Source organism: Salvelinus fontinalis, chromosome 16, assembly GCF_029448725.1.
Source record: "Salvelinus fontinalis isolate EN_2023a chromosome 16, ASM2944872v1, whole genome shotgun sequence".
NCBI lineage: Eukaryota > Metazoa > Chordata > Actinopteri > Salmoniformes > Salmonidae > Salvelinus > Salvelinus fontinalis.
In genome coordinates, this window is record NC_074680.1 from 37,624,643 (window position 1) to 37,640,815 (window position 16,173).

At 45.2% G+C, this 16,173-nt stretch overlaps 1 protein-coding gene across 3 annotated transcripts in view; it reads right to left on the reverse strand.

The window, feature by feature from the left end:
• Positions 1 to 9,287: 9,287 nt before the first annotated feature.
• Positions 9,288 to 16,173, reverse strand: part of LOC129813118 (alpha-(1,6)-fucosyltransferase-like) — a 182,028-nt gene continuing 175,142 nt past the window's right edge. For all 3 annotated transcript variants that reach the window (XM_055865315.1, XM_055865313.1, XM_055865314.1), the window contains 3 exons: positions 12,605 to 12,781; positions 11,883 to 12,033; positions 9,288 to 11,697 (listed from right to left, as the gene is read on the reverse strand). In XM_055865315.1, coding sequence (XP_055721290.1) covers positions 11,371 to 11,697; positions 11,883 to 12,033; positions 12,605 to 12,781 — 655 coding nt within the window. In that variant the 3' untranslated portion in view covers positions 9,288 to 11,370. The remainder of the gene's footprint in view (positions 11,698 to 11,882; positions 12,034 to 12,604; positions 12,782 to 16,173) is intronic.

Below are 16,173 nucleotides of genomic sequence, written 5' to 3' on the forward strand. Positions count from 1 at the left end.
TGCTGCAACCTCAGACACTAAATCACTAACACTATGTCATCCTGCTGCAACCTCAGACACTAAATCACTAACACTATGTCATCCTGCTGCAACCTCAGACACTAAATCACTAACACTATGTCATCCTGCTGCAACCTCAGACACTAAATCACTAACACTATGTCATCCTGCTGCAACCGCCGACACTAAATCACTAACACTATGTCATCCTGCTGCAACCTCAGACACTAAATCACTAACACTATGTCATCCTGCTGCAACCTCAGACACTAAATCACTAACACTATGTCATCCTGCTGCAACCTCAGACACTAAATCACTAACACTATGTCATCCTGCTGCAACCTCAGACACTAAATCACTAACACCATGTCATCCTGCTGCAACCGCCGACACTAAATCACTAACACTATGTCATCCTGCTGCAACCTCAGACACTAAATCACTAACACCATGTCATCATGCTGCAACCTCAGACACTAAATAACTAACACTATGTCATCCTGCTGCAACCTCAGACACTAAATCACTAACACTATGTCATCCTGCTGCAACCTCAGACACTAAATCACTAACACTATGTCATCCTGCTGCAACCTCAGACACTAAATCACTAACACTATGTCATCCTGCTGCAACCTCAGACACTAAATCACTAACACTATGTCATCCTGCTGCAACCGCCGACACTAAATCACTAACACTATGTCATCCTGCTGCAACCTCAGACACTAAATCACTTACACTATGTCATCCTGCTGCAACCTCAGACACTAAATCACTAACACTATGTCATCCTGCTGCAACCTCAGACACTAAATCACTAACACTATGTCATCCTGCTGCAACCTCAGACACTAAATCACTAACACTATGTCACCCTGCTGCAACCGCCGACACTAAATCACTAACACTATGTCATCCTGCTGCAACCTCAGACACTAAATCACTAACACTATGTCATCATGCTGCAACCTCAGACACTAAATAACTAACACTATGTCATCCTGCTGCAACCTCAGACACTAAATCACTAACACTATGTCATCCTGCTGCAACCTCAGACACTAAATCACTAACACTATGTCATCCTGCTGCAACCACAGACACTAAATAACTAACACTATGTCATCCTGCTGCAACCTCAGACACTAAATAACTAACACTATGTCATCCTGCTGCAACCTCAGACACTAAATCACTAACACTATGTCATCCTGCTGCAACCTCAGACACTAAATCACTAACACTATGTCATCCTGCTGCAACCTCAGACACTAAATAACTAACACTATGTCATCCTGCTGCAACCTCAGACACTAAATCACTAACACTATGTCATCCTGCTGCAACCTCAGACACTAAATCACTAACACTATGTCATCCTGCTGCAACCTCAGACACTAAATCACTAACACTATGTCATCCTGCTGCAACCTCAGACACTAAATCACTAACACTATGTCATCCTGCTGCAACCGCCGACACTAAATCACTAACACTATGTCATCCTGCTGCAACCTCAGACACTAAATCACTAACACTATGTCATCATGCTGCAACCTCAGACACTAAATAACTAACACTATGTCATCCTGCTGCAACCTCAGACACTAAATCACTAACACTATGTCATCCTGCTGCAACCTCAGACACTAAATCACTAACACTATGTCATCCTGCTGCAACCGCAGACACTAAATAACTAACACTATGTCATCCTGCTGCAACCTCAGACACTAAATAACTAACACTATGTCATCCTGCTGCAACCTCAGACACTAAATCACTAACACTATGTCATCCTGCTGCAACCTCAGACACTAAATCACTAACACTATGTCATCCTGCTGCAACCTCAGACACTAAATAACTAACACTATGTCATCATGCTGCAACCTCAGACACTAAATAACTAACACTATGTCATCCTGCTGCAACCTCAGACACTAAATCACTAACACTATGTCATCCTGCTGCAACCTCAGACACTAAATCACTAACACTATGTAATCCTGCTGCAACCGCCGACACTAAATCACTAACACTATGTCATCCTGCTGCAACCTCAGACACTAAATCACTAACACTATGTCATCCTGCTGCAACCTCAGACACTAAATCACTAACACTATGTCATCCTGCTGCAACCTCAGACACTAAATCACTAACACTATGTCATCCTGCTGCAACCTCAGACACTAAATCACTAACACCATGTCATCCCGCTGCAACCGCCGACACTAAATCACTAACACTATGTCATCCTGCTGCAACCTCAGACACTAAATCACTAACACTATGTCATCCTGCTGCAACCTCAGACACTAAATCACTAACACTATGTCATCCTGCTGCAACCTCAGACACTAAATCACTAACACTATGTCATCCTGCTGCAACCTCAGACACTAAATCACTAATACTATGTCATCCTGCTGCAACCTCAGACACTAAATCACTAACACTATGTCATCCTGCTGCAACCTCAGACACTAAATCACTAACACTATGTCATCCTGCTGCAACCGCAGACACTAAATAACTAACACTATGTCATCCTGCTGCAACCTCAGACACTAAATCACTAACACTATGTCATCCTGCTGCAACCTCAGACACTAAATCACGAACACTATGTCATCCTGCTGCAACCTCAGACACTAAATCACTAACACTATGTCATCCTGCTGCAACATCAGACACTAAATCACTAACACTATGTCATCCTGCTGCAACCTCAGACACTAAATCACTAACACTATGTCATCCTGCTGCAACCGCCGACACTAAATCACTAACAGTATGTCATCCTGCTGCAACCTCAGACACTAAATCACTAACACTATGTCATCATGCTGCAACCTCAGACACTAAATAACTAACACTATGTCATCCTGCTGCAACCTCAGACACTAAATCACTAACACTATGTCATCCTGCTGCATCCGCCGACACTAAATCACTAACACTATGTCATCCTGCTGCAACCTCAGACACTAAATCACTAACACTATGTCATCCTGCTGCAACCTCAGACACTAAATCACTAACACTATGTCATCCTGCTGCAACCTCAGACACTAAATAACTAACACTATGTCATCCTGCTGCAACCTCAGACACTAAATCACTAACACTATGTCATCCTGCTGCAACCTCAGACACTAAATCACTAACACTATGTCATCCTGCTGCAACCTCAGACACTAAATCACTAACACCATGTCATCCTGCTGCAACCGCTGACACTAAATCACTAACACTATGTCATCCTGCTGCAACCTCAGACACTAAATCACTAACACTATGTCATCCTGCTGCAACCTCAGACACTAAATCACTAACACTATGTCATCCTGCTGCAACCTCAGACACTAAATCACTAACACTATGTCATCCTGCTGCAACCTCAGACACTAAATCACTAATACTATGTCATCCTGCTGCAACCTCAGACACTAAATCACTAACACTGTGTCATCCTGCTGCAACCTCAGACACTAAATCACTAACACTATGTCATCCTGCTGCAACCGCAGACACTAAATAACTAACACTATGTCATCCTGCTGCAACCTCAGACACTAAATAACTAACACTATGTCATCCTGCTGCAACCTCAGACACTAAATCACTAACACTATGTCATCCTGCTGCAACCTCAGACACTAAATCACTAACACTATGTCATCCTGCTGCAACCTCAGACACTAAATCACTAACACTATGTCATCATGCTGCAACCTCAGACACTAAATAACTAACACTATGTCATCCTGCTGCAACCTCAGACACCAAATCACTAACACTATGTCATCCTGCTGCAACCTCAGACACTAAATCACTAACACTATGTCATTCTGCTGCAACCGCCGACACTAAATCACTAACACTATGTCATCCTGCTGCAACCTCAGACACTAAATCACTAACACTATGTCATCCTGCTGCAACCTCAGACACTAAATCACTAACACTATGTCATCCTGCTGCAACCTCAGACACTAAATCACTAACACTATGTCATCCTGCTGCAACCTCAGACACTTAATCACTAACACCATGTCATCCTGCTGCAACCGCCGACACTAAATCACTAACACTATGTCATCCTGCTGCAACCTCAGACACTAAATCACTAACACTATGTCATCCTGCTGCAACCTCAGACACTAAATCACTAACACTATGTCATCCTGCTGCAACCTCAGACACTAAATCACTAACACTATGTCATCCTGCTGCAACCTCAGACACTAAATCACGAACACTATGTCATCCTGCTGCAACCTCAGACACTAAATCACTAACACTATGTCATCCTGCTGCAACCACCGACACTAAATCACTAACACTATGTCATCCTGCTGCAACCTCAGACACTAAATCACTAACACTATGTCATCCTGCTGCAACCTCAGACACTAAATCACTAACACTATGTCATCCTGCTGCAACCGCCGACACTAAATCACTAACACTATGTCATCCTGCTGCAACCTCAGACACTAAATCACTAACACTATGTCATCCTGCTGCAACCTCAGACACTAAATCACTAACACTATGTCATCCTGCTGCAACCTCAGACACTAAATCACTAACACTATGTCATCCTGCTGCAACCTCAGACACTAAATCACTAATACTATGTCATCCTGCTGCAACCTCAGACACTAAATCACTAACACTATGTCATCCTGCTGCAACCTCAGACACTAAATCACTAACACTATGTCATCCTGCTGCAACCTCAGACACTAAATCACTAACACTATGTCATCATGCTGCAACCTCAGACACTAAATAACTAACACTATGTCATCCTGCTGCAACCTCAGACACTAAATCACTAACACTATGTCATCATGCTGCAACCTCAGACACTAAATAACTAACACTATGTCATCCTGCTGCAACCTCAGACACTAAATCACTAACACTATGTCATCCTGCTGCAACCTCAGACACTAAATCACTAACACTATGTCATCCTGCTGCAACCGCCGACACTAAATCACTAACACTATGTCATCCTGCTGCAACCTCAGACACTAAATCACTAACACTATGTCATCCTGCTGCAACCTCAGACACTAAATCACTAACACTATGTCATCCTGCTGCAACCTCAGACACTAAATCACTAACACTATGTCATCCTGCTGCAACCTCAGACACTAAATCACTAACACTATGTCATCCTGCTGCAACCTCAGACACTAAATCACTAACACTATGTCATCCTGCTGCAACCTCAGACACTAAATCACTAACACCATGTCATCCTGCTGCAACCGCCGACACTAAATCACTAACACTATGTCATCCTGCTGCAACCTCAGACACTAAATCACTAACACTATGTCATCCTGCTGCAACCTCAGACACTAAATCACGAACACTATGTCATCCTGCTGCAACCTCAGACACTAAATCACTAACACTATGTCATCCTGCTGCAACCTCAGACACTAAATCACTAATACTATGCCATCCTGCTGCAACCTCAGACACTAAATCACTAACACTATGTCATCCTGCTGCAACCTCAGACACTAAATCACTAACACTATGTCATCCTGCTGCAACCGCAGACACTAAATAACTAACACTATGTCATCCTGCTGCAACCTCAGACACTAAATCACTAACACTATGTCATCCTGCTGCAACCTCAGACACTAAATCACGAACACTATGTCATCCTGCTGCAACCTCAGACACTAAATCACTAACACTATGTCATCCTGCTGCAACATCAGACACTAAATCACTAACACTATGTCATCCTGCTGCAACCTCAGACACTAAATCACTAACACTATGTCATCCTGCTGCAACCGCCGACACTAAATCACTAACACTATGTCATCCTGCTGCAACCTCAGACACTAAATCACTAACACTATGTCATCCTGCTGCAACCGCAGACACTAAATCACTAACACTATGTCATCCTGCTGCAACCTCAGACACTAAATCACTAACACTATGTCATCCTGCTGCAACCTCAGACACTAAATCACTAACACTATGTCATCCTGCTGCAACCTCAGACACAAATTAATGGCCCATTCTGAGAAAAGGAGGAGGAGGAGGAGGAGGAGGAGGAAGAGGAGGATGAGTGGAGATGAGGAGGACCAGGGCTTAGAGAGAGAACAACAGGAGTGATCCAGCCTCAGACACTGATGTCACCAGCTGTGTTGTGATGGGCTTGAGATGATCGATTATATACCAGTGGAGTGACAGTGGTGGTTGACAGAGCTAGTATGGTACTAAGAGATCTAATGATGGCTAATGATGTCACTGACAGAGGTTTCATATTCCAACTACCAAAATGCCCGCGGTGGTACATGCACTGTACATGAACACTTGAACATTGGAGTCATATTGCTACTACCATGGATATTTTGCATCCGCCTCACATAATATGATAGCCTGCAGGTCCTTTAGAAGGAACATCGATCTCAAATTGGAATCAGCCTGGCCGTTCTATTTGCTGTGTGAGATAGCTAGGTGTGTGGGCATACTGCAGACAGAGGGAGCATACTAGCTGCCAGCCTGGCCACATGTCTCATTAACATTGGTGTCATAGTCCTCTGAAACACACACAGGGGCATCACCAAGTTTATCACTGACCGAGACAGAAAATAACAAATTAATCAAGTAGAGAATGAGAAAATGAAGCTGCCAGATTGTCTCTGTTTCTCCCTTCTTTCTGTGAGAGAGAACAGCTCAGTGGTGGTTAATTAGCAGAATAATTGAGTGAAGAGACTGTTTAAATGAGAGTTTAAGACACGCTGCTCACTCATCATGTCTCTCTGTGGGGTTTAATTAAAGTAACCTTTGCGTGGCCTCTGCTTTTCTTAAAAAAATAAGAGAACGGAAGCTATCGCTCTCTGGTAAACAGCTACGGGGGAGGGGATGGAGAGAGTGAGCGCTGGGGGGAGGGGATGGAGAGAGTGAGCGCTGGGGGGAGGGGATGGAGAGAGACAGGGTGAGGATGGAGAGAGTGAGCGCTGGGGGGAGGGGATGGAGAGAGACAGGGTGAGGATGGAGAGAGTGAGCGCTGGGGGGCGGTTGATGGAGAGAGACAGGGTGAGGATGGAGAGAGTGAGCGCTGGGGGGAGGGGATGGAGAGAGACAGGGTGAGGATGGAGAGAGTGAGCGCTGGGGGGCGGTTGATGGAGAGAGACAGGGTGAGGATGGAGAGAGTGAGCGCTGGGGGGAGGGGATGGAGAGAGACAGGGTGAGGATGGAGAGAGTGAGCGCTGGGGGGAGGGGATGGAGAGAGACAGGGTGAGGATGGAGAGAGTGAGCGCTGGGGGGAGGGGATGGAGAGAGACAGGGTGAGGATGGAGAGAGTGAGCGCTGGGGGGAGGGGATGGAGAGAGACAGGGTGAGGATGGAGAGAGTGAGCGCTGGGGGGAGGGGATGAGAGAGACAGGGTGAGGATGGAGAGAGTGAGCGCTGGGGGGAGGGGATGGAGAGAGACAGGGTGAGGATGGAGAGAGTGAGCGCTGGGGGGAGGGGATGGAGAGAGACAGGGTGAGGATGGAGAGAGTGAGCGCTGGGGGGAGGGGATGGAGAGAGACAGGGTGAGGATGGAGAGAGTGAGCGCTGGGGGGAGGGGATGGAGAGAGACAGGGTGAGGATGGAGAGAGTGAGCGCTGGGGGGCGGTTGATGGAGAGAGACAGGGTGAGGATGGAGAGAGTGAGCGCTGGGGGGAGGGGATGGAGAGAGACAGGGTGAGGATGGAGAGAGTGAGCGCTGGGGGGCGGTTGATGGAGAGAGACAGGGTGAGGATGGAGAGAGTGAGCGCTGGGGGGAGGGGATGGAGAGAGACAGGGTGAGGATGGAGAGAGTGAGCGCTGGGGGGAGGGGATGGAGAGAGACAGGGTGAGGATGGAGAGAGTGAGCGCTGGGGGGAGGGGATGGAGAGAGACAGGGTGAGGATGGAGAGAGTGAGCGCTGGGGGGCGGTTGATGGAGAGAGACAGGGTGAGGATGGAGAGAGAGAGATCTCTTCTTTTGATGAGTCTGTCACTGAAGACCTAATTTGCTTTTGCTTGTTGACAGAAAAGAGCAACGATTACCTCTCTCTCTCACTCTCTTTCTCTGTCTGGATACACACGTACACAGACAAATTACCACTCACACAAAGCTTCACAGGCTCACCAATAGCCTGGCAAAAGGCAGTTTGACAGTGCAGCTGGTAATGACACGTTCTAAATGTATTTGAATAACACAGTGCATTGTTCTTAAAGTTAACACAAGGAAGGGCGCCGGAGGGGACGGCTGCCGTTTTACGTGCCCCAAGTCATAGACTGTTCTCCCTGCAACCGCACGGCAAGCAGTACAGGAGCGCCAAGTCTACAACCAAAAGGCTCCTTGACAGCTTCTACCCCCAAGCTATGACAGTTGAACAATTAATAAACTGGCCACACGGACTATTTACATTGACCCCCCCCCCCCCCATTTGTTTTGTACACTGCTGCTACTCACTGTTTATTATCTATGCATAGTCACTTCACCCCTACCTACATGTACCTACATGGACCTCGACTAACCTGTACCCCCGCACACTGACGCGGTACCAGTACCCCCTGTATATAGCCTCGCTATTGTTATGTTATTTTGTTACTTTTTATTATTTTTTACGTTAGTTTATTTGGTAAATATTTTCTTAACTCTTTCTTGAACTGCGCTGTTGGTTAAAGGGTTTGTAAAAGGGTCTATACCTGTTGAATTCGACGCATGTGACAAATAAAGTTTGATTTGATTTTAACGTGGCTGCAATAATCAAGGAGGTACAATGTGTGCGAGCGTCAGTCCAACTACTCTTACTGTTACGTTCGCTGTCTTCAAACTCCCTGTCATAGATGAGCCAAGGCGCGGCGTGCATGTAATTCCACATCTCTTTTAATCGTAGTGAAACCTTCACAAAAAGAACAGGTAAACAGAAACAAACGTGACGCAACCGTGGCACACACTAACACACACAGAAAATAAACAATTACCCACAAACACATGTGGGAAAAAGGCTGCCTAAGTATGATTCCCAATCACAGACAACGATAGACAGCTGCTTCTGATTGGGAACACTCGGCCAAATACAAAGAAATAGGAAACATAGAATGCCTACCCTAATCACACCCTGACCTAACCAAATAGAGAAATACAACGGCTCTCCAAGGTCAGGGCGTGACACTGAACAACAAGGCATTTGAGTGGATTGTGGGTACAGACACACAGAGACACAAACAAGTTGAGCCGATCAGTTGATTTGATCTGATTTTATTCAAAGACAATGCCCAGAAACTTCAAATATTAACATTGCTTCATGGTGGACTTAACTCTGTTATGACAATAGTCATAGACTTCATTGTCTTCATCATCATTATCTTCATCAATTGTTTTTTCATTATTTGTTGATAATCATTGTTCGTAATCATTTAAAATGTAGATTTTCCTCACTTTTCGTTCTTCTTTTTTTCCTTTAGAATTCAATAACATTAAAAAAGTTTTTAAAAATGACATTAACAACAGAAAATGAGTAAGACATAGTTAAGTGAGTCCGGACTAGAGTGTACAGTATTCTGCATGTACTATACTGCATGTAGTATTCTGCGTGCAGTATTCTGCAAGTACAGTATTCTGCATGTAGTATTCTGCATGTAGTATTCTGCATGTACTGAATTCAGCATGTAGTATTCTGCATATGTTGTATTCCGTATGTACAGTATTCTGCATGTAGTATTCTGCATGTCGTATTCTGCATGTACAGTATTCTGCATGTACAGTATTCTGCATGTACAGTATTCTGCATGTACAGTATTCTGCATGTACAGTATTCTGCATGTAGTATTCTGCATGTACAGTATTCTGCATGTAGTATTCTGCATGTACAGTATTCTGCATGTAGTATTCTGCATGTACAGTATTCTGCATGTAGTATTCTGCATATGTTGTATTCCGCATGTACAGTATTCTGCATGTACAGTATTCTGCATGTCGTATTCTGCATGTACAGTATTCTCAATGTCGTATTCTGCATGTACAGTATTTGGCGTGTAGTGTTCTGCATGTACAGAATTCTGCATGTAGTATTCTGCATATGTTGTATTCTGCATGTACAATATTCTGCATGTACAGTATCTGTATGTACAGTATCTGTATGGCAAGGCCTGGGTCCTTATGGCTCTGACGTCACTTTGACACTCTAACAGAGACACTTGAAGAGAAGACGTACAGAAGCCATTTTCCTTTGTAGGCACCATATTTGGACTCACACACAACACACACACACTCATACGCTTGAATGCTCACACAGGAGCATGCTCTCACACACACACCAACAACAAATATTAAAAGATTAAAATCACTTATCCAAAAGCACAATGTGGAGGGGAAAAATTCATAGCAAGTGGAAAAGAAAAGATGCATAAGTTGGGGTAAGTTGAAATGGAGTGAGTGAAGAAAGGAGTGAGAGGAGGAGAGGAATGAGAGGCAGGAAGGAAAGAAGGAAGAAAGAAAACATTTGGCTACAACAAGAATGGGAGGTCGATGCAGTCAGTCCACGAGAAGAGAACAGAGACGAGAACAGAGACGAGAACAGAGACGAGAACAGAGACGAGAACAGAGACGAGAACAGAGACGAGAACAGAGACGAGAACAGAGACGAGAACAGAGACGAGAACAGAGAAGAGAACAGAGACGAGAACAGAGACGAGAACAGAGACGAGAACAGAGACGAGAACAGAGAAGAGAACAGAGACGAGAACAGAGAAGAGAACAGAGAAGAGAACAGCACAGGAGGAGAGGAGAAAGTCAAGAGTTTGTTTGTTGGTTCTTGTAGTTCACAATTGGTTCTCTTTATAATTCTTTGTTTCAGTCATCATTCTGAGGTTTCTCAGTTATTTCAATTATTATTTAAATAAAGAGCTGCGATTGGACGATCCCTTCATCATTCCACTGGAGTGCTATCCTTTGTGTATTTCTTCTTGTCGTTCATTCATTCGTTAATTGTTGTCTTATTAACCATCCTGATGGAGGAAACCACATTCCCCGAGGGTCAGGAGGGTGAGGAGTATGTCAGATACCCTGTAGATACTCCTCTGTCACGCACGCACGTGCGCACATGCAAGCAAGCATGAACACACTCATACTCACACGCAAAACCTTCCACCGACGAACACCACCACTTGTTCAAAGTGCTTTCCTCCTCGTCCCCTCTATTGGGCTGAGGGTCTCTCTCTCTCATAAGTGAGCATCTGTATCTCAGTCTGCATCTCAGTCTGCATCTCAGTCTGCAACTCAGTCTGCAACTCAGTCTGCAACTCAGTCTGCATCTCAGTCTGCATCTCATCTCAACATCTTGTCTGCCTCGGGGTACGTAGGATACTTGATGGTCTCGATCTTCTCCTTCACCTTGTAGGACGGGTAGAGGCCGGTACGGCCCGTCTTGCGGTTGATGCCCTTGGAGTTGCCGTCCCAGTGGTTCCCCGCCACCCCGATCAGGTCGCCGGGCTCCAGGGGGATGTCGTCCGGGCTGCGGGGCTGGTGGGCGTACACGGCTAGTTGGTTGTGGGCGTTCTGGCCACCGAAGTAGTAGATGTCATCCAGGGAGTGGAAGTGAGACGAGGCGTCCGGATGGAGGGTCTGCATGATCTCATATGCCACACGACACACCTGGAGGAACACAAAAATCATGACAATTTATAGGTTTGAATACCAGGGAATTCTATCACCTATGTTATTTATATTCTGCATGAAAACCTGTAGGACCACATAGGTTATAGTAGGGTCCTTAATGTTCCCTGATCAGTGGGAGACAGGAAAAACAGTGGATGAGAAGGTGCAAGGTTAAAGGTCACCTGTGAGGAGAAGGTGCAGACCAGGAAGTTGGTCTGTGACAGGAAGTGAATGTCCAGGATGACTCCTCTCAGTGAATTTTCAGTGTAGCGGTTATGTAGCCCCGCAGACCACGAGATGGAGTTATCACTGATGAACTCATAGTCTGGGTACCTGAGACACACACAGACCGAGGCAGTCAGATATAGACTGCCTAAAGTATCATACAGATATCAACGTGAATAAGGCAACGTGAGAGTGAAATTCGTTCTTGTGTACTTTATCATAACTCTAAACTGATATTGAAACACATCAAATACAGCTTTCCTTCATACACACAAACGTATCCACAATACATGTCCATGTTAGTCATTTAGCAGACGCTCTTATCCAGAGCCACTTACAGTTAGTTAGCTGAGACAACTTCATATCTCAGTCATAGTCGGTACATTTATAACACAAGACCTTCCTGCAGAGACACACACACACACACACACTGCCAGTGGCACACACACACACTGCCAGTGGCACACACACACACACTGCCAGTGGCACACACACACACACTGCCAGTGGCACACACACACACACTGCCAGTGGCACACACACACACACACACACACACACACACACACACACACACACACACACACACACACACACACACACACACACACACACACACACACACACACACACACACACACACACACACACACACACACACACACACACACACACGTACTTAGCTTTGGCCTCCTTTAGTAGTGCGGGGTCGTCGGTGGCCAGGTAGACTCTCTTCTTGTCCACCAGCATGCGTCTAGCCAGATGTTGGAAGTGGTCTTCTACATGAACCATGTACTCCTCTATAGGGTGGAAGGCTGCCTCTGTCCCCACTTTATCTGTCCGCCGCACATGGACCCTACAAGAGAGAACACACAAAGGAGATGAGTCAGAGGAGTTGGGTTAGGAGAGTCTGTGTGTGTGTGTGTGTGTGTGTGTGTGTGTTTGTGTGTGTGTGTGTGTGTGTGTGTGTGTGTGTGTGTGTGTGTGTGTGTGTGTGTGTGTGTGTGTGTGTGTGTGTGTGTGTGTGTGTGTGTGTGTGTGTGTGAGACTGATTATGTGTGAATCAGAGAGCTCCTCTCCTAAAGTGATGGATGGTAGAGAGAGTGGGTTGTTTGGAGTGGCTGGAGCAAGCATCCCTCCCCATCTCCCTCCCTCCCTCCCTCCCTCCCTCCCTCCCTCCCTCTCTGTCTGACTCTCTCCCTCTCTTTACAGGTCTCTCTCTCACACAGGAATCACAGTGCTAAGAGCAGCACAGGTCTGTGGAGATCATCTGCCTATTCAGCCCTTTCAACTGGCCTCTCAGTTCACACCAGTCTATCTACAGGCCCTATAGAGCTCAGTCATCAAAGACTTGGTCCCAATGCTCTTAAATGTCTCCCTCAGTTCAGAATATTGGGATGTAGCCATAGCCTTCTGCACAGTAGGGGTACATGTATTTGCACTGCTTACAGTTTGTTACTTCCTGAGAAGGTCTGAGAAGAGATCCCACTGCTCACTACAAACCACGGAGACAGAGAACCCAGCACTTCACAGCATTCTACCTGCTCCCTCCCTCCCTCCCTCCCTCCCTCCCTCCCTCCCTCCCTCCCTCCCTCCCTCCCTCCCTCCCTCTCTCCCACAACATAAAGGGAGAAGAGCTGCTTTCACATTTCAATCGCATCACTCAGTGGAGATAGAGAGAGATGAAGAATATGTGGTGTGTGTGTGTGTGTGTGTGTGCAGGTGTTTCCCTTGGGAGAGAGAGAAGTATATAGAAAGAGAAATAGATAAAGAGAGGGAGAAAAAAGAACGGTGTGTACATACAGGGCATTCTTAAAGTATTCAGATCCCTTGACTTTTTCCACATTTTGTTACATTACAGCATTATTCTAAAATTGATTAAATCGTTTTTTCCCCTCACCAATCTACACACAATACCCCATAATGACAAAGCAAACCTTTTTTATAGACATTTTTGCAAATGTATTAAAAATACAAAACTGAAATATCACATTAACATACCTATTCAGACCCTTTATTCAGTACTTTGTTGAAGCACCTTTGGCAATGATGACAGCCTTGAGACTTCTTGGGTATAACGCTAGATTGGTACGCCTATATTTGGGGTTTCTCACATTCTTCTCTGCAGATCCTTTCAAGCTCTGTCAGGTTGGATGGGGAGCATTGCTGCACAGCTATTTTCAGGTCTCTCCAGCGATGTTCAATCGGGTTCAAGTCCGGGCTCTGGCTGGGCCACTCAAGGACATTCAGAGACTTGTCCTGAAGGCACTCCTGAATTGTCTTGGTTGTGTGCTTAGGGTCGTTGTCCTGTTGGAAGGTGAACCTTCGCCCCAGTCTGAGGTCCTGAGCGCTCTGGAGCAGATTTTCAACAAGGTGTCTATGTAATTTGCTCCATTCACCTTTCCCTCAATCCTGACTAGTCTCCCAGTCCCTGCCACTGAAAAACATGATGCTGCCACCAGCATGCTTCACTGTAGGGATGGTGCCAAGTTTCCTCCAGATGTGACACTTTGCATTCAGGCAAAAGAGTTCAATCTTGGTTTCATCAGACCAGAGAATCTTGTTCCTCATAGTCTGAGAGTTCTTTAGGTGCCTTTTGGCAAACTCCAAGCGAGCTGTCATGTGACTTTTATTGAGGAGTGGCTTCCGTCTGGCCACTCTACCATAAAGGCCTGATCGGTGGAGTGCTGCAGAGATGGTTGTCCTTCTGGAAGCTCTGTCAGAGTGTCACCTGGACCAATTAATTTAATCAATTTTAGAATAAGGCTGTAATGTAACAAAAATGTGGAAAAAGGGAAGGGGTCTGAATACTTTCAGAATGCACTGTATGTGTGCTCATGCATATGTGTGGTAGAGTCCTGCATCGGGTTGGATACCCAACCCCCGTGGGTGAGCCGCAAAATGAAAACATTCTTTCAATGGGTCGTCTCGCGGTTCAGAACAATTACAATGCGGGTCGGTAACATATCAAATCAAGATTCAACACTTTTTTTAAACCAAGGAGCTTATTGTGTTGCATTTTGTTGTGAATTTCATTCTGTCAGCGGTGAGGCAGACATAAGGCTACCAGCCACGCACGTATTTAGAGTGTGGAGCTGGGCACTGTCTCTTACTGAATTCATGTGGTGTTTATGTTCCCTCTCCACACATGAGAATATGACACGTGACCATGTTTACTTTCCCTGGATAGTCTAGCTCATGCAAAAATGGCTGACGTAGGCCTAGAAATAAAAAGAAAGGCTACGATAAGGAAATAGGCTACAACATCACCGTGGAAACAGGCGCTGCACGAGTAAAATCCTCAGTTTGGAAGGACAACAACGTGGTAGATGGATACACAGCCGGCACAAAGAACAAGCAGCCTATTTGTTTTTGATTATTCCGTTAATTATCAGTTAATTAGACAATACGCAGACCATACGCAGACCATACGCAGACCATAAGCAGACCATAAGCAGACCATACGCAGACCATACGCAGACCATACGCAGACCATACGCAGACCATACGCAAGCCATATAAAGTGTAAACGGGAGCGGCCTATTTTTTAAGCCTATATTTCGATTCTGGGAATGGTTTATTTACATTTGAATTAGGCCGAAACTCTTTGATTATCTAAACGATATTGAATGTATCGTTTTGTCAGGTATAGGCTTATTTATGTAAGAAGGCTATTTTTTATGTTTTCATTTATTTTATTTAACCTTTATTTAACTAGACAAGTCAGTTAATTAAGAACAAATTCTTATTTACAATGATGGCCTACCAAGAGGCAAAAGACCTCCTGCGGGGATGGGGCTGGGATTAAAAATACAAATGTAGGACAAACACAACACAACAAGAGACACAACACAACACTACATAAAGATAGACCCAAGACAACATCATAGCATGGCAGCAACACATGAGAACACAACATGACAACAACATGGTAGCAACACAACACTACATAAAGATAGACCCAAGACAACATAGCATGGCAGCAACACATGAGAACACAGCATGACAACAACATGGTAGCAACACAACAAGAGAGACAACACAACACTACATAAAGATAAGACAACATAGCATGGCAGCAACACAACACTACATAAAGAGAGACCTAAGACAACAACATAGCATGGCAGCAACACATGACAACACAGCATGGTAGCAACATGGCAGCAGAACAACACGGTAGCAGCACAAAACATGGTACAAACATTATTAGGCACAGACAACAGCACAAAAGGCAAGAAGGTAGAG